This window comes from Mastigoproctus giganteus, chromosome 4 (assembly GCF_048544385.1).
Source record: "Mastigoproctus giganteus isolate SK-2022 chromosome 4, ASM4854438v1, whole genome shotgun sequence".
In the NCBI taxonomy this organism is placed as follows: Eukaryota; Metazoa; Arthropoda; class Arachnida; order Uropygi; family Thelyphonidae; genus Mastigoproctus; species Mastigoproctus giganteus.
Genome location: NC_143578.1, coordinates 165,167,741 through 165,193,431, shown reverse-complemented (window position 1 = coordinate 165,193,431; position 25,691 = coordinate 165,167,741). Strand labels below are relative to the sequence as shown.

At 36.3% G+C, this 25,691-nt stretch overlaps 1 protein-coding gene across 2 annotated transcripts in view; it reads left to right on the top strand.

The window, feature by feature from the left end:
• Positions 1 to 25,691, top strand: part of LOC150087167 (protein white-like) — a 100,082-nt gene continuing 74,391 nt past the window's right edge. For both annotated transcript variants that reach the window (XM_090373000.1, XM_090373001.1), the window contains exons 1-6: positions 1 to 268; positions 6,087 to 6,322; positions 17,686 to 17,757; positions 18,330 to 18,428; positions 20,838 to 21,076; positions 24,978 to 25,080. In XM_090373000.1, the coding sequence (XP_090229126.1) occupies positions 28 to 268; positions 6,087 to 6,322; positions 17,686 to 17,757; positions 18,330 to 18,428; positions 20,838 to 21,076; positions 24,978 to 25,080 (990 nt within the window). In that variant the 5' untranslated portion in view covers positions 1 to 27. The remainder of the gene's footprint in view (positions 269 to 6,086; positions 6,323 to 17,685; positions 17,758 to 18,329; positions 18,429 to 20,837; positions 21,077 to 24,977; positions 25,081 to 25,691) is intronic.

The window sequence follows — 25,691 nt, the reverse complement described above, 5'->3', positions numbered from 1 at the left end:
TGCCAACATCTTAAACTTGTGTATCCAATGCCTAACGTGGAATCAATAGAAGGGGTTGCGTATAGGTGTGAGGAAGTAGCTGTCGTACCCGTGGAAGAGACGCAAAAAAATAACAGGCGTTCTATAGTCGCTCAAACCTCTAGGACTGTGGCCCAGACTACGCTATCGTGGCTCAATGTTAATGTTACTGCAACAATCCAAAATAAAAGCTGCTTCTCTTGCTGCCGATCAAAGAATGAGGTGACACAGAAACATATTTTGCGAAATGGTAAGTAATAAAAAATTTCTCCTTCATAGGTTCGAAAGATTTAAATCTGTCATGAAAATAGCTCTTTTGCAGCGCTTCTGATTTCCATTTGGACAATAGTCTCCTTTTTAATGAATACAAAATTCGCCTTTTATCTCATACAGAAAAAATAAGGACTGGTGAATCGGAACAGGTGTTGAGGTTCATTTCCCATTTAAGGTGTTTATCTTTTCTTTAGAACGAGTGCAGGCTGAAATTTGCTATTATGAACTTATTGCAGCGTTTGCTTCCGAGATGAAATCCTTTCGTTAATTCAATGCTAAAGTGTATTGATAATTTGTTTTCGGAACACGATATAATGGATTTTTGTTATAAACTTTCTCCTTAAAAAACCTTTACGAGGTGTGATCAATGGGATAATACATCCATCGATTCCTGTTGCTCACCGTTTATATTAAAAAAAGACTATGGAAATGTGAAGCATGTGCTAAAGAAGATCAAGAATGACCATTATAAATGAGATCTGAATATCTATTTTAAATGTGGATGGTTATATTAGAATAGCACAGCACCTTGCAAAAATAAGAAGGTAAGCTTTCAATGAAGATTAATTGCTATAATTAATAACCACTCATATACCACGTGATAATATAGTTTATTTATTATATAATATAGAATAATATAGTTTATTAAGCTTATAGCCCAAACCATTATGCATTTAAGGTGACGTTTCAGGCATCTTACCGATGCCCATCATCAGACCATGCTGTTAGGGGTAGAAAAATAAAGGGTTACAATTTAAATTATATTCCAATAATTATTAATTGTGAAGGATTTTAAGGATTTTTACGTCTAAAAGATTTTAGGTTAACTATATCTGTTTTGGTTTCACTAGAAAACAGAGATTAAAAATAAGTAAATACATACAGATAAACATACATAAAAATTAAATTCTTACCTGTTGTCAGACTCCTGCTTGCCGATGCTACCAGAACCTGATGTGCATATTCGCAAGAGGTACTGCCAACAGTTAATTTATTGGTGAGAGGTTAAATCTATATATATTTAATTAAATATATATAAATTTAATTATATATAGATCTATATATAATTAAATCTAAGAGGTGCTGCCAACAATTTATGGGTGAGGGATTAAATCTATATAGATTTAATCCCCCACCAATAAACTTGTTTTTTTCTTTTACTTTCTATTTTTTACTTATTTTGAATCTTTGTTTTCTGGTGTAACCAAAACGGATGTTTAGCCTTAAAATTAATAATTATTGGAATATAATTCAAATTGTAACCCTTTCTATTTTTCTACCCCTAACAGCATAGTCTTGATGGTGAGTATTCGTAAAGATGCCTTGAAACGTCACCTTAATAAAAGAAAAGGCTATAAAGTATGCATCTTTTCTGGGGCATAAAACATTCCAAGCCAGTTCTGGTTGGCTGGACAAATTTAAAAAGCGCCATAGCTTATTCGAAAAAGTTATTTCTGGTGAAATTGGGGTTGTAATTGAACAAGACTGTATTCATTGGAAAGAAACAGTTTTGAAAAAAATTATGGAGGACTAAGAGCTAAAAGATATTCAACGTTGATGAAACAGGTCTATTTTTTAAATGCTTGCCGAACAATGTACTGACTTTTAAAGGTGATAAATGTGTAGGTGGTAGAAATAGTAAGGAGAGAATTACAGGCTTAGTTGGTGCAAATATGGCTGGTAATGAAAAAAACTGAAGCTTTTGGTAATAGGCAAAAGTAAACAACCCCAATTTTTCAAAGGAGTAAAGTCCTTAGTGTTGGATTACTACAAAAAAGCTTGGATGACAAGTGAAATTTTTGAACATTTGGATTTTAAATGTCGATAGAAAGATGACGAAAGAAAACAGAAAAATCGCTTTCATTGTCGATAATTTCGAAACTTACAACTGTGAAGCTTGTTTTATTCCGTCCGTCCGAATACCTCGTCTAAACTGCAGATAATGGGCCAAGGCATTATCAAGAATTTGAAAATGCACTACCGACGGCACATACTAAGAATAGAAACCAATCAACCTGTAGATTCTGTTATAGATTTGAGGATGTGCATATCAGAGTTGGCAAAAGTGTGGAGCCGACCTGGCTAGCCGTGTGGGTAAAGTGCCTGCCTGGCACTTTATGAGTAAATACAAAAACTTTGCGAGGTGCATTATGGCCACAGAAGCCGGTGGTGCAACAACAAAAAAAAAAAAAAAAAAAAAGTGTGGAGTCAAGATGTGACGGAAACAATGATTCAGAATTGTTTCGCAAAAGCAGATTTTGCTAAAACGCCAATTAACAGTGATGAGAGGGGTGAACTGCTACAAGGCAGTTCACGCCTCTATTGAGCAATTTTGGGAAGAACTCCAAGCGAGAAGTTTGATCAGTAGAGAAATTGTACTTGAAGAATTTTTAGGAATGATATCGATGTCATAGTAGCTGAATATCCGAGTGACTCAACATTTTGGAGAGTATTCGAAGAACTAGTGACAATATCGACAATGAGATCGATGAAAATGAGGGCAATATTAAACCTTCCAAACATGAAATATTGACAGCATTTGAAAATTTGCGTCGAGGCTTTCAGTGTGAATAAAATGTGCCATAAAATATAGTGCCTAAACAAATGGAAACATTTTTATGAACGATGTACAGTAAAATTCTGTATTTAAATGCACAAGGTATAATTCCATATGGATATAAATTAACTGTATAATATCGATGTTAACCCATAAAATTAAACTACGTAAAGGCATCGGTTTAATAATATCTCATATTGTGGCTATCTTCACAACGAGATACCACGTATTACACTACTTCGAATAAGTAACACTTCTCTAGTAGCGAAGACTACTGTTACTTATTCTCAGTGGGCACCACTACACAGACGGCACCGTTTCAAAATTGGCCTATCATCGGTGGGTGGGTAGCAGAATCCAGAGCGTATGCACTGGGAAAATGTAAACTTTAGGGGGGGGGGGCACATGTAGCATATTTTTTATTATTATTTAATATTTGCAACATATGTATATGTTACAAACAAATCTGCATATTTATGCATATTTATTAACGTTATAATAAGAGAATATGAGAAAGCAAAATAGGAAACTAAAGGAAATATTTATTATTTAACATCTAAATACTAATAGTCAGCTCACAAAAACCACATTACTAACAATAATCACAGTTTAATAATATGAAAATCATCAATTAAAATTTGCAAAAACAAAAAATTATACAAATTTATAATCAAACATGCAAGTACTGTATTGTAATATTCTCTTATTCTTCTTTGCATTTTTCTTTGCGTGTGTATCAATCACTTATTTTATTCATTTTTCGGATAACTCATTCGGGTCCTTCTAAATTTTTCTTCATGCAATCTTTCAATATTACGGTACAGATCCATATCAGTGGCGACTCTGATGTATTGGGGGGGGGGGGGGTGCTGCTTCTTAAAAGTTACATTGAATTGCCTTGGTTATAAGACATGTAGACCATAGATGGTAATAATAATAATCATCATCAGCCATTTTGAATCCACTGCAGGATGAAAGCCTCTCCAGCAACTTTCCAGTTCCTTCTGTTTTGTGCAATGGCCATCCATTTACTACCCACAAACTCATGAATTTCATCTGTCCATCTCCGTTGTTGCCTTCCAGGTTTTCTCTTAGCTCCCTTTGGGTACCATTCTGTTATTTTCTTAGTCCAGTCATCATGTCTTCGAGCTATGTGTCCTGCCCAAGACCATTTTAGTTTTGATAAGAATGTCCTTTACTTGAGTTTGCTGCCTAATCCATGTGTTTCTCTTCTTATCTAACAGTCTGATTCCCAATATAATTCGTTCCATTCTTCGCTGTGTAGTTCTCAGCATCTCTTTCTTTCTTTTGGTGAGTGCCCAGGTTTCACTTCCATAAGTCATGTTGGGGAGTATACATTGGTTCATTATTTTAAGTTTCAGACAAATTGGGATATTGCTCCTCAGTATGTGACTATATTTCCTGAATGCTATCCATCCAAAATTTATTCTTCTCTTGACTTCCATCCATTTATTATTATTACAGCTAATGACTTGTCCCAGATAAGTGTATGACTCCACCTTTTCAATTACTGCTCCTTCAATCATTATATCCCTTTCTGTGGCATACTTGTTCATCATTACTTTTGTTTTAGCCATATTCCAAAATAGTCCAAAATCCTTACTAACTCTGCATAAGTGATTAAGATTTTCCTCTAATTCTTTGGGATTGTTCTTAAAGCGTCCTCAAGGGCAGCAGCAAACAACTTTGGAGATATTGTCTCCTAGTCGAACTCCTTTGTCAATTTTAAATTTATTACTGTCTTTGTCTAGTCTAATAAGAGAGGTAGCATTCTCATATATTTTCTTAAAAATCATAATATGTGGGATATCTGTGCCTTGTCTTTCCAGTGTCCGAAACACTACCTTATGCAGTATGGAGTCAAATGCCTTTTCATAATCCACAAATGCCAGGCAAAATGGTGTTTTATATTCATTTGCTTTCTCCATTAGCTGTGACATTACGTGAAGGTGATCCCATAGTTGAGAATCCTGTCCTAAAGCCAGCTTGCTCTTAAAAATACTAAAAAACATTAACTGGACACTTACCATTAACAGACTTGGGTAATCTCGAAATTTTATTTAAAAATAAAATCCATTTTTCGCTTTTTATTTGTTGAAAATAGATTAATAACTTTTTCATTCAATTTTAGTGCACTGTTCAAATCGGCACTGCTCGATCCGCAGTTCCTTTGACTCTTTTATCAGCTCTAAAATTGCGTGTTGGCAACCTGCCAATTAAGCATTAACTCATTGTTGCCATTTTAACCAAAGGAGGACCTATACCTCACTAAACCCTTGTTACATTCCAAACTTGACGGTGTCCAGACAGGTTTTCAAATTGTATTCCTCAGAACGCTACAGTTCTGTAAGAATTCCATTGTGTGTGTGTGAGAGAAGATTACCGTGCAGAATAAGTAGGTGGCTGGAAAGGAGAAGGTTAAGTCAATACTATTTGTAATATTGTGTTCGGGTCTGAAGGCAGTTTCCAATGACAAGGGAATCGTGTTGTAGGAACAGCAAGGGAACGTCCATATAAGGAGAAACTTCGAATGTATGAGTTACATAGCTTTGAATAAATGTTAAGAGGATCTGAGTGAGGATGTAAGCCTATTGGGTAAAACTATTGGACTGGCGGAGCTCAGAAATTTTACATTTGGTCAGAATGTTGCTGAATAAAGGGATAAACTGCCTCCCTCAGTGGTGGGTGCCGAGCTTTTGAATTTAAGAGTTGTGGGCATTTATCTTACGCTTCCCATCTTTTGGTGGTGGGAAGAATATGATAGGGGATATTAGATAAGAGAATATTAGTTTATAAGAAAGCGTCTTTCTCTGCCAAAAAAATAAGAAAAAATCTCAATCACTCGCACTTCATCGCCAAAAAGTAACTATCCAATTCCGCTTTGAAGGGTTGTATAGAAGTTTTTTCGAAATTCCATATTTTCTTACCTCTACTGTTTTCCTTCTCCTTTTTTCAATTTTGCTGAGATGATCCCACATCTGCCAACTTAGCCGGAGTTAGTCTTTGGCATTCATTCACTATCAAGGTGTCTGCAGAGAACTGAATAAATACATGCAAACAAGATTTACCTGAACGCTAATTCTTCTATACTGTACAAGGAGAGGGGAAATAATATCTAGTTTATGATATGAATTAAGTTAATTACTTATGTTTTTTTTCTCTTGTGCACTTAAAGCACGTTATAATACTTATTATATTTACAACTATTTTGTTTCAGTTAGTGGAGAAGTACAACCAGGTCAGCTACTGGCAATCATAGGAGGAAGTGGGGCCGGGAAAACCACACTCGTGAATGTGCTAACAGGAAGAAATCTGCGATCAGTGTCGGTATCAGGTTGTGTGTTGGTCAATGGTCAGAAGAGAAATCGGTCTTTCGTTCGACTTTTGGCGTACGTCCAACAGGCTGACCTGTTTGTAGGAACGCTAACAGTACGAGAACACTTAATATTTCAGGTGAGGCAAATATCTCAAGTTGCTGAGAATAGGATATTAATTTCTCGTAAAATGTTCAAATCTTCGAAACTCTTTTACGGCAAAATTTGTCCAATTACAAATTTTCATGGATTTTCTCTTATATTTTACGCCCAATAGGTTTTCAAGTTAATTCCACCAGTCCGCATATCTGCTTGTAAATGCCCATCCCCTCCACATACCCGCTACATAAATATCAAATATATTGCTATACAAATTTTAGGAAAAATACATATAGTAGAGTAAGATTGGCATAAATTAAAGAGTGAACGAGCCTGAATTAAAAACACGTGCTGCGAGATGGTAAGTAATACGTCCTCGATGATTAACGCTTGTTAGTGAGACTGTCGAGCGAAAAATTAACGCCAGCCAACGTAATAAATAATTATGAAACGCTATTAGGGCTATAAACGAGTCTTCCAAGATGGTTTTCTTTTGGCCATTCGTTTTTAGAGGTCCGACTTAAAATCCCATTTGAAAGTGGAAGAATGTATTTTCACGTCTTTAAAATCGAGCTGTAATTACATGATGTCAAGTAAGGGGAGTAGGTTTATTCTGGCATTTGAAAAAATTGAAAATTGGCTCTCACAGATATAACTCTGCACACATTATATATAATAAATAGTGTGGGTTAATTACTATTGGAATTGGTGCATTATGGCCTGAGTAGTCAATGTGGTAAAAATTCCGAAGAAACAGCCAAGTGAATACCAGGGTATACATTTCTGCCAACCAGGAAAACTACATATACAGGGACGAGAACACATTGGGTAAATGCTTTAGCCCTAAATGCATCTTAGGTCCACGATAATTAATATTAGCGTGCAAAATCACAGGTAAAAGCCTGTGACGTCTTGCATTATCCAAAATTAAAAAATATGAATAAATAAACAAAAGTGAGACTGTCGAGCGAAAAATTAACGCCAGCCAACGTAATAAATAATTATGAAACGCCATTAGGGCTATAAACGAGTCTTCCAAGATGGTTTTCCTTTGGCAATAAATAATAAAAAATAATAATAACAAAATTAAACAAAAAAAATTTAATTTCCTCACTTAAGTAACTACGCAGCTGACTTTAAATAATGCCGGATATTTTTCTTTCTCCCTGCAATAAATCTTTGTGTTGACAGCAGTGACAATTTGTGCGTTAGTCCTTTAATACCTCACACCCTCAATTCAATGGTGTGAGAACACAGAAGGCAATGGTGTCTGTTATTCTAGCAAACGGAGTTGTAAAATTTGGCTTTTATAATTCAATTTCATATGGCAAATGTTTCGGTATATGCTCTCTTCTATAATATACCTTCATGGAATCAGCAATTAAATTTTTGTAATGGTATTTTTTCCATCATGTGTAGTGTTTGTGTGATGACAGCTAGGTGCAATAATGCCTTCCACCTTTCTTAAGTGAAAATGCGTTCATTCGCGTTATTTTTAAAATTTCCAAATTTGTAGTATTTACAAACCTATACGAACGTGAAGTAGCAAACAAATGCATTTCACTACTTTTCAGATTTCTTTGATGTCGATGGATCGGATTACAACAATCACGTGGGATCACGACAGAAATATAGCAAAAGCGGTTTACATCAGTCTACCTTGAAAAGGCCCTAACTGTAACCACTACACATTGTGCAAATGCTATAGGAACCAACTAAATTTCTCCTTTCTCAGGAAATGTATTGCTTTTTGTAGTTGGACATAGTGTTCATTGTCAAGCGCCACTGGCAGTCCCCTCCCCAACTCCGCTTTTCTAGAGTTTATTCTCATAATCGTAATATTTTCCCCTCCCAACTTGTTTTTTTCAAGTGGCGTGTCTCTTTATCAGTTGATAAAGAGACACGCCAGTCTCGAAAGCTACTGCCTGTTAGTATATTTTACCTTAAACTGGGTTATAATTATACGTGTCTATATTTGTTCTCTCACATTTTATAAATTTGTATTTAAGTGCTCTAGCCCCAGATGCAGCTTTCTGATAACACAAAGATCACTTATGAGGAATTTTCGGTAACACTCTACATTTGAATCTTAAATCTAACTTGTATTGTCAGAGAATAAAAGGTGACGTCTGGGAGATCTAGGTTAAAGATGATCCACTAACTAAACACAGATGGTCATCAAGTACTGCAGAATGTCATACACATGCCATTTAATCGCAAGAACCTTACATTGCATTGCAGCATCCAGCCAACCAAAAAGTGGAGCTGCGAATCGCACTGCCTAAAGTGAAAAATCCAGTTCGAATGGGACCTCGAGGGTCACAATGGTGCTGCAGAACTGGGGCGTCTTCTACCGCCATGTTATAGCGAATACCTTAAGTTTCATACTATGCCAGGTTAAGGGAGAAGGTTTCGTTTTATCTGCACTCTCCTACCATCTTAATGGCTGGTATATTCTGATTACATTGTAAAACAAAGTTTTAAAAGTTTTCTTCTGATCTTCATTTCTGGCTGTTTCTTTATGATATTGGATATGCTCATTATGAATATGGCCGTTTCTTTTGATTACATTTCTGAGCACTTATGAAAATTGTTTTCAGAAAAATGTCTGTCTCTGTGTTTATTACAAGGGTTTAATTTAATTTAACAAAAGCAGTACATCCATTGACCAAAGAGAATACAAAGATAATTCCAGAACAACACATAATTTGAAAGATAACCCAAGAATTTATTCAAAAAATGTGCACTTTGAGCGTCTTTTCCTTTAGTAATCAGATACTAACTGTGGTTACCCGTCATAGCTGCATCCCACATTCTCTGATTTTTTCCATTAGATTAATGCCCTGGTGAAAATGTTTTCCATTTTTTTTTCACTCAAATTTGGTTTTTAAGAAGCTTGTGCGAGCAGAAACGTGTAGCTTAAGATATATTCTGCATTTCGGTGTTCGGTCCTGTTCAATCACAATTATGGCGTTTCTAACCCGCTTTGAAAGAAAGCAAACAATCTCAAGCGGGTTCAAAACATTGCATTATTGTGCAGGATTGCAATTAATTAGTCCTCATTTCTCATTATCACTGACTCAATAAAGCAATAAATGAATAATTTAGCTTAATATGTTATGTGAAAAGAGTTTCGTTTTAATTTTATAAAAAAATGAAGATATTATTAGGTTACTTATAGACATAATGAAGGTATGTTAATGTAACGTAACCTATCGTGTATTCTATATCATGAATTTTGTTCTTGTGGTTGTTATTCGGTTTAACGACACAAGAGCTACTAAGGCCAAATTGTGTCTGTTTGTAAGAGAGGTTAAATTATACGCTTCTGTACAAGCCAATTTGTTTTAGATATAATAAAAGTTCTTAAATATTTGCTTCATTTCCTAAGAAATGAGATAAATCAGGTGATATATTCAAGGCCTGGGCACATGAAAGTAGCTGAAAAGGTAGGAACCTATCGGGTAGGTGGAGATGGCTGTGAGATGTAGGCATAGAGTTGGAGTTGCTTTGAGGGAAGGCTGAGGGACCCTCCATGAGCACAGGTCCCAGAATGATGATGCCGAAATCTCGCCAACCATCATTTTGATAGTCATGGTAAGACGTTTCACCCTAATCAGCGTGGGGAGCCTGTGAATTTGAACCAAGCTGGCCATTTCAGTTGCCATTAACTGTGGAGGAAGTGTGTTTGTTTATGGCCCATTTTAAGAGCCAAAACTCAGCGGAAAAAAGTGGCCTGAAGAGTAATACTATGGTTTTTATATATTTTCTAGTAGTTGTGACTTTATTAATATAACGTAAATGCTGTTTGGCAATTCATCGAGTCGAGCTGCCGAGGTGAGGAGCTCTATGTATTAACTGAAGCAGAGCTTAGGATCAAACACAACCCCGAGATCAGTATGCTTATTGACGATGAGAATTTCACAGAATTGGTTGAATATAAGAAGGCGTTTTCTTTAAAGAGAATATCATAAATTCAGATTTTTCTGGGTTTATTTTTAATCCGACCTGGTTGAGGTAGTTTTCAATTTCCGTGAGTGTATTATAAATTGATCCTGTTATCACAAGAAGATTCATCATATGGAGAAATCGGTGTGAGGAGCTTTATATCATCTGCATAACATAAAGTGTCATACCTGGACTCAACAAGTGGAGAGATAAGTGCTGTAAACAAGAGCCCAGATAAGACACCACCCTGTGGCACGCCTGAAGAGATACTTCGCTCGTATATGTGCCCATGGAATGTAAGCTGGATTATTCTGTTTTGAAGGAGTGACGTGAGGAACTGTAGAATGTCTTCCTTGGTCTGAAAGTAGCTTCAGCATTGCAGGGACATTTATAGAGTCGAAAGCTGCTTCAAGGTCTACATAGATGATTACAAGCTCTACTTGGGATTCAAACGCAGAGAGGATAGAGCTGATGGTATGGTGGCTAAGAGGTTAGTCACAGTGGATCTCTGAGGGAGTAATGGATTTGAGGATACTGATGTGGAAGAAGTTTAGTTAGAACGGGGAGAAGTACCTTCTCAAGGAGCATTAGAGGACTTGAGGCATTGGAGATTGGTTGGTAACGAGTAAGAAGTGTAGGAGATTGAATTTTGAGAATAGGCTTCACAAGGTAGGTGTTCCACTGCTGGGGAAAGAAATGGCTTGACAAAACAGCATTAAAAATAGAAGGGGATCCAAAATATATGTGTAAGACGTTTGATAATGAATTGGGGAATTCCGTCCGCACCTGCCGTAGCAGAAGCTGATGTAGAATTAATGGCAGTAATAAGCTGTTCCCTGGAGATTGATACTGCAGACAGTGTCAGGTGGGATTCTAGTTGTTTGTGTATGAAGATCAGGACATTGTTCCATGTTCTGAGGCAAATCTAGATATGAAGTCAAGCCACTGGTCAGGTTTAAGATTTAGGGGGAAAATCAGAAGGCCGCTCAGAGTAGGGGCATTATCCTCTACGAAGGGTTCTATCCATGTAATGCTTAGTTGCTTGAGATTTCTGCTTATTAAATATTGCGCGGGCTCTGGAGTAGGCTATCCTTTCTTGGACACTTTGCGACTGCTTCCACAATTTGTGCAGATGCTGGTTTAACCTGAAGCTCATATTAAGATGGGAAGTCCACCATGCTCTGGACCGAGGCACGATGGAAATTCTCTTTGATTCTGCAAAGGTCGCAATAGTCTTAAGCCAACTAGTAAGCAAATTCACTGCAATTTCGAGATCACAATATTTTAGGACTGTCCATGGGATGACAGAGGCAGCCTCAACACATCTAGAAATACTCAGAAACCTGGGACTTACTATTACTATGGTATTAGTCGAATTTACAACATTGAAGTTTGGAACAGGTATGTGTAAAAGAACAACAATTGGCTTGTGGTCCGAATTGAAATAAGTCTCTGGCAGGTAATCAGGTGTGCAAGGAAAAGAAGCAAGGATGACATCTAATTGGTTATCTCTGGTCTGGAGATCGTTGATCATTTGTAACCCTGTAGAAGATAAGTTTGATAGGAGCATTTTCTGAAGGTTAGCTAACTGGGGAAGAAGATTAAAGTTCCACGGATAAAGTGCAAGGCTGAAAGATGAAACTGGTTGATGATCCGGTTAGATATTTTGTGGATGGCTTCATAAGAAGGTGCTGGGGGGGTATACAGTGGTGGGATTCAGCCGGTTCGCACCGGTTCGGTAGAACCGATACCTAATTTTTTGTTGAGTTCGGCGAACCGTTTGTTAAAATGGCACTTGTGATCAGGGTTCTCTCTAAGGTGGGCGCCTGGGCAGCCACCCAATGTGGAAATCACAAATTTACATTCCTTACTTTTTTTAACGTTCATCTACGCAACAGCGTATTCCAAGTGCCCGTAGTAATGTTCATTCCGTCCATAGGTGAAAAAAATTAGACGAAACTATGCTTGTAATATTTATTTATTCATTTCATAAAACTCATCATACCTTTGATGAAATACTACATTTTTATTCCCTCGCGTTTGTAACTTAAGTAAACAAACATATAACGTAGAGAGAAAAAGTGCCAAACAACCAGGGGGGGTGACACACTGTCATTTGTTTCAGCTTTGTGTTATGCCCTAAATTCACACGAGATATTATGAGTGCGTTGGTGTTCCCCGATCAATAAAAACAATAGGAAGCTATTACACAACAAACCAAGAGAAATATAGATTTAAAGGGTTATCTTATCGCCCATTTCGGAAGCCGTGGAAGAATGTTCTTCCATGTTGGAATCCTTATGCCAGTGTCCCCTTGGTAATTAAGAGGTTTTTATCCCGTGACAAACAGGTTTGTCGTACACATTATTCTATCATATTTAATCTGCATAGCCTATGCCATTTATTAATTCAGCTAGAAATTTTCGTTTAGTATCGATAAAATTAAGAAAATGTATGTTCTGACTGATGTTTATCAATGGTATAAGCACAGTGCTTTGTTTATAAAAGTTTATGATATGACCAAACATGGGCAGAACCAGTAAAAATATTCAAATATATAGGCACATATCCGCTCCTGCTCTATAATATATTAAAATAAAACATTTTTAAATTTTTTTGCAGTAGACCTTAAAAGGATGAAAAGGCAACAGAGTTTGACAGATTTTTTCAATAAGAAACCAAAATCAGAATTGGCCTTGGATGGTACAAAACAGTCACAAGCACAACCACTTCAACTTGAAGAAAGCAGCACGTCAATTATTGAAATAAAAAACAATAACAACTCCAAAATTGAAAATAATCTTCTTGACTGCTGGACAGTGCAACAATATAACAATTTTGAAGAAAAATATGACGGACTGGTAATTTTTAACAAAAAGTTAGGTTGCGAGTATTGTGCAAAATATGACTTTATAAAAGAGAAAAGTGTTCATGTGTCAAAAAAATGGAAAAGAATGGCATCAGGGAAAAATAAAGAGGTACACCAGGCTTCTCTAAGGAAAAAATATGAAAGAATATTTTTCATCAAAAGCTCATAACATTTGTAAAGCGAACTTAAAACAATGTGAGCAGGAGTCAATAACAAAAGTAATAGATACGATGAGTGAAAAATATTTAAGTGCTACTTGTAGAGTATTTAATACAGTTTGCAGGCTGGCAAAAAGATGTAAACCGTTTTCAGACATAGAAGATGAGATAGAAGTGCAAATTAAAAATGGATTAGATATGGGAATAGGAACACATTCTCGTAAAACTGCTGTGAAAGTAGTTGATTTCATTGCAAAGGAAATTAAAAAAGAAATATTTAATAAAATTATTGAAAATAATCTGAAAATATGTTTGATTATTGACGAAGCTTCAACGATATCCTGCAAACCAGTTATTATACTTTTCTTAAAAGTTGAGGATTCAGTTACATCACCAACAATTTTCGTAGAACTAGTTTAATTGGAAAAACAAGATGCAGAGACAATATGTTCTTCAGTTATGGAAAGTTTAAATGATGTTGGGCTTACTAAGAACTACCTAGAAAAAAATTTAATAGGATTTTGCTCCGATGGTGCCAGCGTTATGCTTGAGAGAAAATCTGGAGTGAGCACTAGGATTGCAAAAGAGTTTCCAAACATAATAATATGACACTGTTTAAATCATCGCCTCCATCTTGTTTTAGATGATTCGATAAAGGAAATAAAGCAAGTAAATCATTTTAAAATATTTATTGATAAGATATATACTATTTTTCATCAATCCAATAAGAACCAAATTGAACTTTCCAAAATATCCGAACAACTTGGAATTTAAATTATAAAGATTGGTAGAGTTTTGGGACCAAGATGGGCTGACTGTAGTTTAAGGTCAACCCTAGCTGTGGCGCGCTTATCCCGCGCTACATCACTATTTTTATTCAAATAAAAAAGTACTTAGGTATGGCTGCCCGTCTTGAAAATATATATTTTATAACTGATTTGGCATTGATGATTGATATTTTAAACGAAATTTCTCTTCTTTCAAATGCACTGCAAGCAAGAAACATAAGCATACTAAAGGCTGAAAAACACTCGTGATAAGATCTATTAAAGTATTTCAAATGCTCGGAAAGGAAAAGGGTCCATAAGAAAAAAAAATCTGATAAATTAATTACTTCAGAAACCTTCAAAAATATAAAATTTGTATAAAATCATCGATTTGTCGGGCTTCCTCGGGAAAGACTTTCAGAAAACATCGCAACGAATTTGAAAAAAAGACTAATGGATTGTGAACATTTAAAAGCAAGTTGTAGCCAATTTCAAGATAGGAATAAATTACAATTTCTCAATTTTTTGGAGCCAGATTACTGGAATATTGAAGAAGTACTAGTTCCATGGAAAGCAGCTGAAGAACAATTGCTCGTATTTCTTGACATTTTTAATTACCAAATTGATTTTAATGATTATCGATATTTCGTGGGAAACGTTTTAAAAAATTCCCAGAATTATGCAATTCCTGAAAGTGTTCAAAGAGCTAAAAATATTGTCAGAACAATTGCTGTAAGTTCAGCAGAAGCGGAAAGGAGTTTTTCAAAGATGAACATAATATGTTCAGAGAAGAGAAGTCGCCTAACTGTTTCTAATATATCAAACACAATGACTATTAGTCTAATCGGCCTACCTCTAAAGGAATGGGATCCTATTCCTACAGTGAAAATATGGTTAAGGATAAATCACTCAGCCGATGATGCTCGGATAAAAGCGAAATTGCAAGTGAGGACGCCAATCAAGAAGCAATAATAGTTTTATTGTTTTTTGTCAGGTATTATTTAATATTTTTTCATTAATATTTTAAAACTCTTTCTTATAACATAATCTAGTTTTGTGGACCTTTTTTTATTGTTCTTATTTAAGTATTAACTGCATGAAATAATAAACTACCTTTCGCTATATAGTTTTTTTATACCTAGAACGGTCATTAGGGCAGCGAACCGGTTGTTAAATTATTTGAATCCCACCGCTGGGGGTATATATATAACAACTACATCTATGAGGACCCTATGGTAGCTGACAGTAACAGCAAGAGCTTTGTATGCTGATGTTTGGCTAGAGACTTGATGAATAAATGAGGTCTGTGAGTTCTTAAAGAAAATTGCAACACCACTTCCTCTTTGCCCAACTCTAGAAGTGAAAGCAGATTTATATCCAGCTGGAACACAGATATAAAAAATTCTTGATCTCTATCAAGCCAGGTCTCGGTGACATAGAGGATATTGATATCATTGGCGAGGAGAATTTGGTCAACGGTATCCAGTTTGTTGCAAAGGCTTCTAACATTCTGGTACAAGACTCTGATTGCATAATTCCTGGGGATCTTTTTAAGTCACATACCTCTAGTGGTTTTATTGAAGGCAGGCTTTCGGTTATAGCAGAGTGGGATCTCTTTAATATATCCGAGAGAGATCGTTTAAAAATTAAATGATCAAAATGTAATGCATGCGAAAAGGATAGTCATCAAGAAATGTAGAGTACTTAACTTCTACTTGGACTGACCTTGCCCAGTCAGATATTAACATGCTCAAGGGAGTGCATCCAGTGGCAGAGAGAAAAGAAAATGGAAAAGTACAGAATTGAACAGTGCTATACATGAAGCAATGAAACAATTTTTAGTGTCCACTAAATTCCACTCCTATGCCTCATTTGTGCAAAAGCAATAACGCTCCATAACAGTGCAGACTTTCAGTTTCTCCAAGCATGTCAATATCTCACTGGGCAAGATCAGTCTTTTCTTTACTAAAAGAAAGTTCTACGCAACAGCATAAAACTCTTTCAAGTAAGTACACCACTGACAATACCGCCAGATAAAAACTCTGTACAGCAGCCAATCAAGAAAACAAGTTCTGAAGGAGAGAAGATAAAATACTGATACCACGGACATTGATGAAAAATCACACGAGGATGATCCACTTCTTGAAATACATGCAGAGAAAGACATGGGCATCAGCAAACTAATATTCCCAAAAAGGAAAAAAACAAGAATAGACAGGCGTAAACAAACAGCGTCCCTTAAGCAGACACGTTTGATAATCCTCAATAATGCATAAAATTGTTCAGTGGAATTGTCGCAGACTCCGAGCTAACTTGGACGATGTTTATGATTTAATTACTGAATATAAGCCTGCTGTTCTTTGTCTACAAGAAAGAAACCTGACCCCTCAAATATCTATAAGCATAAAACATCACATAATGCTTAGAAAAGATAAGAACAACTCTAATATTGCTCGTGGATGAATAGCATTGCTAGTCAATTCCAGACATTCTTTCAGACCTATCCCTCTGCAAACAATTTTAGAAGCAATTGCTGCCTGAATTATGGTCAGGATAGCAATAACAGTTGTTTCTTTATAACTTTTGCCCAATCATTCACACATTTTAGCTGATTTGGATAATTTAGTCATTCAACTGTCACCACCTTTTTGTATGTTGAGTGACTGGAATGGGTCGTCATACAATGTATCAAAAAAAAAAAAAAAAAAATGGCTATTAATTTGGCAGGAGAACAAAAGCATTAAACTGTACCTGATTAAAAATGATCACAAACAATGGCCATCAAGCCTAAGAGAGAATAGGAAGGAGTTGTACTTTCTGAATTGCAGTTTGGGCATGTCCACCTAACTCATGGTTACCTACTCACAAGATGATCCTCCACTATGCAGCAACTGTCAAACTCCAATTCACAGTAAAACACCTTATCATTCAATGCCAATTATACTCGAGAGAACAACAAATAGCTTTCTCTTCACATCTATTTACCTCTAATCAACTTACTTTACAGCAAATTCTCGGAGACCAACTAGATATAAATGATCTTTTTACTTTTCTGAAAACAATAAACAAATACCATCTGTATAGTATACCAAACCTGTACCAACAAATATTGTAATAGGTGCATTATGGCCTTAGCAGCCTTTGCACCAATAAATCAAATAAACAACAACAACAAGGGGCTCACATCTGGTGAGTATGGGCTTGGCACACCCAGGGTCCTGAGCTGGATATCATCATTCTTCTCTTTCTTGGTGATTTCCTTCTCTCTCTCTCTCTCTCTCTCTCTCTCTCTCTCTCTCTCTCTCTCTCTCTCTCTCTCTCTCTCTCTCTCTCTCTCTCTCTCTCTCAGCAGCATAAGCCTCAGGCTTCCTTGCACCATATGGCTAATAATAATAATAACACTCTTCATTCATTCATTCAACAAATACACTTAGTCAGAAATCTGACTTCTGCATTTTAACATTCCATTAGGGAAGTTTTGCTGAGACAAACAAATATAGCTGCTTCACTAAAATGACTAAATCATCCAATTTAAGAATGGATGGTTTTAGTTATGTAATGTGTAATATTCCAATTATATTAATTTTCATACAGCAGTAAATATTGATCACTGTGTGTCAATTTGAATTTCCATATCATAAATCCAACTGATTATTTTCAGGCACTTCTTCGAATGGATAAACACCTTACGTATCGTCAAAGGATGGACAGAGTAGAGGAAGTCATATTAGAGGTATTTGAATTTATTTCAATCGCAATTATTATAAGAATTATAATTTATTGGTACATATAAAAATTGCCTGATGACACTGATAAATATTAAACAAGACGTTTTCCTGCCCAAATTAAGAACTCATTTGTCATGTGTGGATTATCTTATTTTTATCAAATGATCCATTTTATTAGCATTCTATTCAGACCCTTTTCGATGAACTGATACATTAAATTACCAACAGAAACAATATCCAGTTCTAAAACATCCATCCAATGCCACAGCTTGCCAGAAATTGAGAAATTCTAGATGTTTTTAACTTTGCGAAATATAATCACTAGTAGGAAACTGTCTTGTTTTATAATTCAGTCAAGGTTATGAACTTTTCTGCAACTTTTTCAGTGGTTTTAATTTATACAACAAGGTAAGCATAGCGGGCGGAAATTTTCCGCACATCTTGGATTATAGGGTTTGGTAAATGCTTTACCTTTCATTAGGTGCTGTATATACTGTATATGCTCATATATACTATTATGTTTTAGTTGTATTAACTACCGTCAGTAAAGGTTAGTGCAAATGTATATTTCTTTTAGCTTGGTCTAAAGAAATGTGAAAATGCAAGGATTGGAATTCCTGGTCGTATCAAGGGGATATCTGGAGGAGAGATGAAGAGATTAGCCTTTGCTTCTGAAGTAAGAATTTCTTTAACTATATGCACTTTAATTGCTTTCATTGTATTTCTGGCAAAAAACAATGTTAAGCTTGCTTTATTATTTCTGCTATAATTCTTTGTTCAATAATTATGAAAACCTTTGATGTAAATATGCCTATTGGTTAAGTGTTTTAGTGATAAGCAAAACAGCCATTTAAGACATTCTCAGGAGTATTCAACAAAATAACCCCAAGAGTATATCTGGTGAGTATGGGCTTGGCACACCCAGGGCCCTGAGCTGGATATCATCATACTTCTCTTTTTTCGTGAATCACTTCTACTTCTGACTCTGGTGCCTCCGTAGCCAGGTGGGAAGGAGCAGCAATGTGTAGCACACTCTTCTTGATTAGACCAGGGTTCGAGCCCATGCCCACCAAATATGGAGGATGCGGAAATGTCAGGGAATGACCACCGCATATCCCCGGAGCAATATGGCCTTATTTGCTAATGCTCCTAAAAACCAAATAACAACAACTTCTGACTCTCTCTCTCAGGGTAATTCAGAAATTTTTTTTGGCTGGTGCAGCAAAAGCCTCGGGCTTCCTTGCACCATATGGCTAATAATAATAAATATTCAAAATCACTGCATTCTCAACGTACAGACTTCTTAAGTGAGGTGATATTTACACTAGGTAGTTGTAATGGGGAAAAGCAGTACATAAAACAAACAAGAACCAGAAAGCATTGTATGATCCAAAATTTCCAGTTGCTATGTCAATAAAAAGGTTCACAATTGCACACAAATACTCATAATGTAGGTACATTAACTGCATTGCTGTAGAAGATAATTCTTAATTGTGAGTATGGCCAGAGACAAACAAGCCAAAATCAAAAATGTCTAATGAGTATGGTCAATTACGCATCTCAGTAACATCATTTATGCAATATGGTGAGAGTGTGCCCACGTCGTCAGAATGCACCGAGTGAGATGTGATGTCTCAAGTTACTGTCTCCATTCATGTATACATTAGCATATTGTAAAAGAGACCTCCACACTGGTTCTAGTGGAAAGCTGTGCTATTACAGCCTGCACTTCTTGCTACTGGAAGCATATCCTGCAGATTTCAAAAGCATACACAATTCTTTCCAACCTGTGGCTTCTTATGCCATATCAGGCTTAATGTCAAAGTTTGCAGATAATACAAAGGTTGGCAGGATTGGTTAACGATAATAACGGTGTGCTACTGCAACAAGATTTAGAAAAATTAGGTCAATGGGCCGAGGCAAAATGGCAAAAAAAAAAAAAAAAAAAAAAATGGCAGTTGAAGTTTAACATTGACAAATGCAAGCTACTGAATATGGGTAGCAGTAATCTCAGAGTAATTTATCAACTATGTGGAACTACACTCAGGGTAGTGGAGAATAAAAAAGACCTGGGGTAACTCTGCAGTCAGACATGAAATTCTCTGAGCAGTGCAGACATGCTGCCAGGACAGCTCATGGGGTTTATCAGTAATATACAGAAACTTTGCTACCAGGAATAAGGAGGTGATTATCCCTTTGTACAGGACCATGGTTAGGCTGCATCTAGAGTACTGTATGCAGGTCTAGAGGCCTGCCTTTAGGGAAGGATGTAGATATGTTAGAACTGGTGCAGAGAGGGGCAACCAGATTGGTCAAGGGAACAAAAGGGTGTTCTTACCTAGAAAGGATTCCATTCTGCAAATTGCTGCTTCTTTGAGACTAGGCACCTGCAGGGTGATCTGATTGAGGTGTTTAAGGCTTTGAATGGATTGAGTAAGCTGAATGTGAATGGCATTTTTCCTCTTGCTGAGACTGCACACATGAGGGAGCATAACTTTAAGTTGGCAAAGGATGGTTGCAGGGTAGATGTGCAGAAATTTGCATTCAGCCAGTGAGTGGTTGATTGTTGGAATAGTCCACTTCCACTATTCAAACCATCCACTTTCATCTGTTGTTGTTTGAAGTGGATGGTTTTAATAAATTCAAGGAAGAACTAGACAAATTCTTGAAGAGTAAAGATGAGTGTGTGTGCTAGTTTGTTCTATGAATTGGAAATGCCATCTCAGTTAATATCCATATGTGTTAACTGAGTTGGATATCATCATTCTTCTCTTTCTTGGTTATTCTCTTCTACTTCTGACTCTTGTTTCTCTCTCTCTCTCTCTCTCTCTCTCTGAGGGAAATTCAGAATTTTTTTTTTTTTTTTTTTGGCTGGTGCAGCATAAGCCTCTGGGTTCCTTGCATTATATGGCTAATAATAATAACTGCCTTCTGCATGTATGTATTATCCTGAGGCATTCCATTTCATAAAATTTTCCATTTTGAGCCCTGAGTCAGCCCAATCAACCTATAACAAAGATTTTAATATAGTAGTAGTGATTTATTGAGCTGAAATGGAACAATGAACCAAGTGTTCTTTAAATAGGTGCTGACAAATCCATCCTTGATGATTTGTGATGAGCCCACTTCTGGGCTTGACTCTTCCATGGCCCAAAGCGTTGTTGCTGTTTTAAAAGATATGGCTGCTGCAGGAAGGACACTCATCTGCACCATTCATCAGCCCTCATCAGAGGTGTTTGCATTGTTTGATCATCTTCTCTTGATGGCAGAGGGTAGAACTGCTTATTTTGGAAAGTCTTCATCTGCTTTAGCTTTCTTTGCAAGGTAAGGAAATCTAATGATTATTTTAGAGCAATACTGTAATAATATCATATAATATTATTACAATATTAATACTGTATAATAATAATAGTCAATGGCAAATAGAAAAAAGAGACACTGAAAATTCAGCCAATAAAATCACATACTGTCTTAAAAGTGATTAATTGCTATGTATAATGCGGTCAGCAATGCAAGTATGGAGGTGATTGGTATATCCAGACGCTTGATATGCCTTTCCATGCTCTATGCGACTGATATCGGGGGAGTTCGGAGGCCAATCGATATGCAGCAAGTCAGAACTGCGTTCCTCAAACCATTCCTGCACAACAAGTGCCCAATAGCTCAGCGCATTATCATCTTGGAAGACACCATTGCCAATCGGGAAAAGGTGTAACATAGCAGGATGTACACGGTCAGCAAGCAGTTGATGATAGCGGAGACCAATGATATGTTGTTCCACATGCACTAGGGGTCCAAGTTCCTGCCAGTGAAACATGCCACACACCATACAACCACCTCCACCGGCCTGCACTTTTGATACCATGCATGATGGAACAAGAGCCTCATGTTGTTGACGCCAAATCTGTACACAATGATGGACGGTGTGGAGTAAATAATGCTACTTGTCTGACCAGCGCACCTTCTTCCAGTCTTCTGACGTCCAACTTGCACACGCTTTGCACCAGGCGAGTCTTATGCTGATGAACCTTGGTTAGGAGAGGATGTCGTAAGGGTCGTCTGCTTGTATAGCTAATACGTGTGAGTGTGCAACACATGGTCATGGGTGCCTCTGTAGCCAGGTGGGCAGGAGCGGTGCGTAGCACACACTTCTTCATTAAACCAGGGTTCGAGCCCGTGACCACCAAATATGGAGGATACAGAAAGGTCAGGGAATGACCACTGCATATCCTCGGAGTAATGTGGCCTTAGTTGCTAATGCTCCTAAACAACAACAGCATTAAGAATTTGCAGATAAAGGAACCACTAGATGGCACTTTTGGAAGGATGTAGAGTTGCTGGAATGTTCACAGAAGGGTAGCATGACTGGTGAGGGGAACAAAGGGGGTGCTCTTATGAAGAAAGGCTTAAGTTCTGCAAATTGCAGAACTTAAGCCTTTCTTCGTAAGTGTGGACATCGTGTGGAAATTTTCCTTTAGCCAGCGGGTGGTTGATTGCTGAAAGTTAATTGTTGGATGTTAACAGCTTGAATAAATTCAAGGAAGTAGTGGACAAACTTTTGGAGCGAATAGATGAGTGAAATGGGAAGTTTTTTTTTTTTTTTTTTTTGTTTGGTTGATGCTATATAAGCTTGCTTTCATCATATGCTTCTACTAACATTAATAAAAACCAAAATAATCTTACAAAAACCTTAAAAGTCATGAACGCATGCTTCAAAGTCAATTTTTTATGGTCTGAAACAAGCACAAATTCAATAGCACAGAGCCTAACATGGGGATGTTCCAACAAAATAAAATACAGGGATCTCCCAATATTGTTTTTGCATAATGACTAGCGAGTCAGCACTGGGTATTCAGAAAAAAGAATGTAAAATGTTGAAAAATTATATCTAACATAATAGCAGAGTTTTCCCCACAGAAAAAGTTCAAAAATACCGTATTATGTGAGCTTTGCTGCAGTTCCCTGTGTTAGAGCAAAACCATGTTATGTGAACATTGCTGTAATTTATCAATCGTGTTAGAGTGAAACAGTTTTGTAGTAGTACCGTGTTATACAGAAGTTGCTTGTATTATATACTAAACTATTATGTTGTTAAGTAACACTGCTGCCTTTCTAATTTTTTAGCTGAGAACAAAAAATATATATATACTACCTATGCAAATAGAACTTTCAAACTTTTTAACTACAATTAAAATGCTGCAACTCAATTCACTTCAATACAAGTTACTAATTACAAGGTATATTAAAGTAAATATATGGACTGTATTAGAGTAACTAAGAGTAAGAACAGGTGATGAGTACTTGCATGCACACCACTCCTAAGAGCATAATAGATAATTTGATGAATTTGAAGTACTGATCAAGATATCAAATTGAGAAAAGACAGTTTTAGAATAGATGTGTGGAAATTTGCATTTGGCCAGCAGGTGGTTGATTGCTAGACCAAGCTTCCATCTGTCATTATGCAGTTGACAGCTTAAGTAAATTCAAGGCAGAACTAAAACTTCTGAAGTGAAATGGGTGGGCGAAATTAGGAAGGCTTTTTTTTTTTTTTTTGTGGCTGATGCTGTATAAGCTTACCTAATGCTAATCAATGGACAGTGTTCTTCTTGGACTAATGGTATTAGTGGAGTTCCTAGGGTATGTTGCACTCGGGTGCCAACTGAAATTTTCTGCCCCCCCATAAAATTTTTTTTCATATGTGTATGTAAGTTTCATGTTTTCAGGTGTCCCTTGAACGTTGCAGCCCGGGTGCAGTGCATCCCTTGCACCCTCGGGATGGCCCGCCCCTGCTCAGGGTTCCGTGTTGGGTCCGTTGTTGTTTCCTATATTTATTATTGATATTGATATCAGGCTTAATGCAAATGATACGAACTTGGTTAATGATAGGAATCATGGTATGCTATGCTACTGCAACAGGATATGGAAAAGTTAGGCAGATGGGCTGAGAAATGGCAATTGAAATTTAATGTTGACAATGTACTGTGTATGGGTACCAGTAACCCCAGAGTAATGTACCAACTGTGTGGTACTACACTCAAGATAATGGATGTTGAAAAAGACTTGGGGTAATTGTGCAGTCAGATATGAAGTTCTCTCAGCAATTCAGACAGGCTGCCAGAAAAAAGGGAGTTTTGTCAATGATATATAGGAATTTTGCTAACAGGGATGAGGTGGTGATTATCCCATTGTATAAGGCAATGGTCAGGCCACATCTTGAGTACTGTATACTAGTTTAGAGACCTCATTTTAGGAAGGATGTAGAGCTGGAATTAGTATAGAGAAGGGCAATGAGATTGGTGAGGTGAACAATGGGGTGCTCTTACCAAGACTGGCTTTAGTTCTGCAAATTGTAGCATCTGGAGTTTAGGCACCTGCAAGGTGATCTGATTGAGGTGTTTAAGGCTTTGAATGGATTAAGCAAGCTGATTGCTGATGGAATTCTTCCTCTTGCTCAGACTTCATATTAGGGGGCACAAATTCAAATTGAGAAAGGAGAGTTGCAGAATTTTGCCTTTAATCAACAAGTGGTTGATTGCTGCAACAAACTTCCATATGTTGTGGAAATTGATAGGATAGCTTAAATAAATTCAAAGAAGAACCAGACAAAAACTATTGGAGAGAATGAATAGGTGAAATGGGAAGTGTCATTTTTTTGCTTATGCTGTTATAAGCTTGCTTTCTTGCATCATTTGCCACTACTAATGCTATTTGTGCCAAAATCACTGATGAAAAGGCTCTATGAATGTTAAGTTGTAATTAACTAAATCCAAAAATTTGCTTTCATGGGGATGAAAGCAATCCTGAGAGTAATTTTTGGATTGCTGAACACACTACCATGAAAGAAAGCTTGCTTGTTACTAATACTACTAATTTGTCACTACTAATACTAATTGCCCTTTTTTTATCTTTATAATTAAATTATGAAATAAAATAATAATTATAAATGATTAAAATGATTATTATGAAACATGTGGAATTTACAGAAATTTTATTAGATAACAGCAAAAGTTGTGATTTCTTAAAAATGAATTATTAGTTCAGTTATTCTGGTGCTATTAACTTCATTTGACTTTCATGGTGAACCAGTAAGTATAGTCAGGATCACTTTTGCCAGAAATAGTTCTCTATGAACAAGATTCTAATTCAAAGACTAGCAAGCTCTTGACTATATTGGTAGTTTTGAATTTTATATATCTTAAAGGCAATGCTCTTTTTTTTTCAGCCAGGGATTTAATTGTCCTCCAAACTTCAATCCAGCAGATTTCTATATTCAGACACTTGCTATAATTCCTGGACAAGAAATGGAATGTCGAGAAGAAGTAGAAGTAAGTCACTTTTTATTAAATTTCTTGGTTAACATTTTTGTAGTTAGGTGATGATTGTATAAATGTTAATGAAAAAATGAAAAATTTAAATATGATGTGGGCATGTTCTTTTTCATCTTTTCTAATAGCATTTAATATATAGACATTCACAGGAAATATTCCCTTAAACAGCTTGTTACTTGTGAAGCATGTTACTTGTTACATTTTGTAGTTAAGTTTACTTTTCAAATTATTTGATGATGGTGATGATGCAATGAAAAATGTTAGTGTTTTTTATTAAATTAAATTTTTTAAATTAAATAGTACACTTGGTGCTAATTAAGTACACCAAGTGTACTTAACTAGCACACTTGTAGCAGAGTGCAGTATTCTGTACTTTGCTACAAGTGCTAGCACCTCTCTCTCTTAAGAAATTAAACAGCCTTCTAAAAAGGCAAAAGTACATACTCTTTATTATTTTGTACACCAGTACCTTATGGTACCTGAGAAGATTGAGATGAAATCCTTTATTCCTTCTAGTATTTTATATATCTGTATTCAATGATTTATCTTCTGGATTTTACTTCACATTAGTAAACTCAACCTGCTCTGCAGCCAAATTAACCATGGCT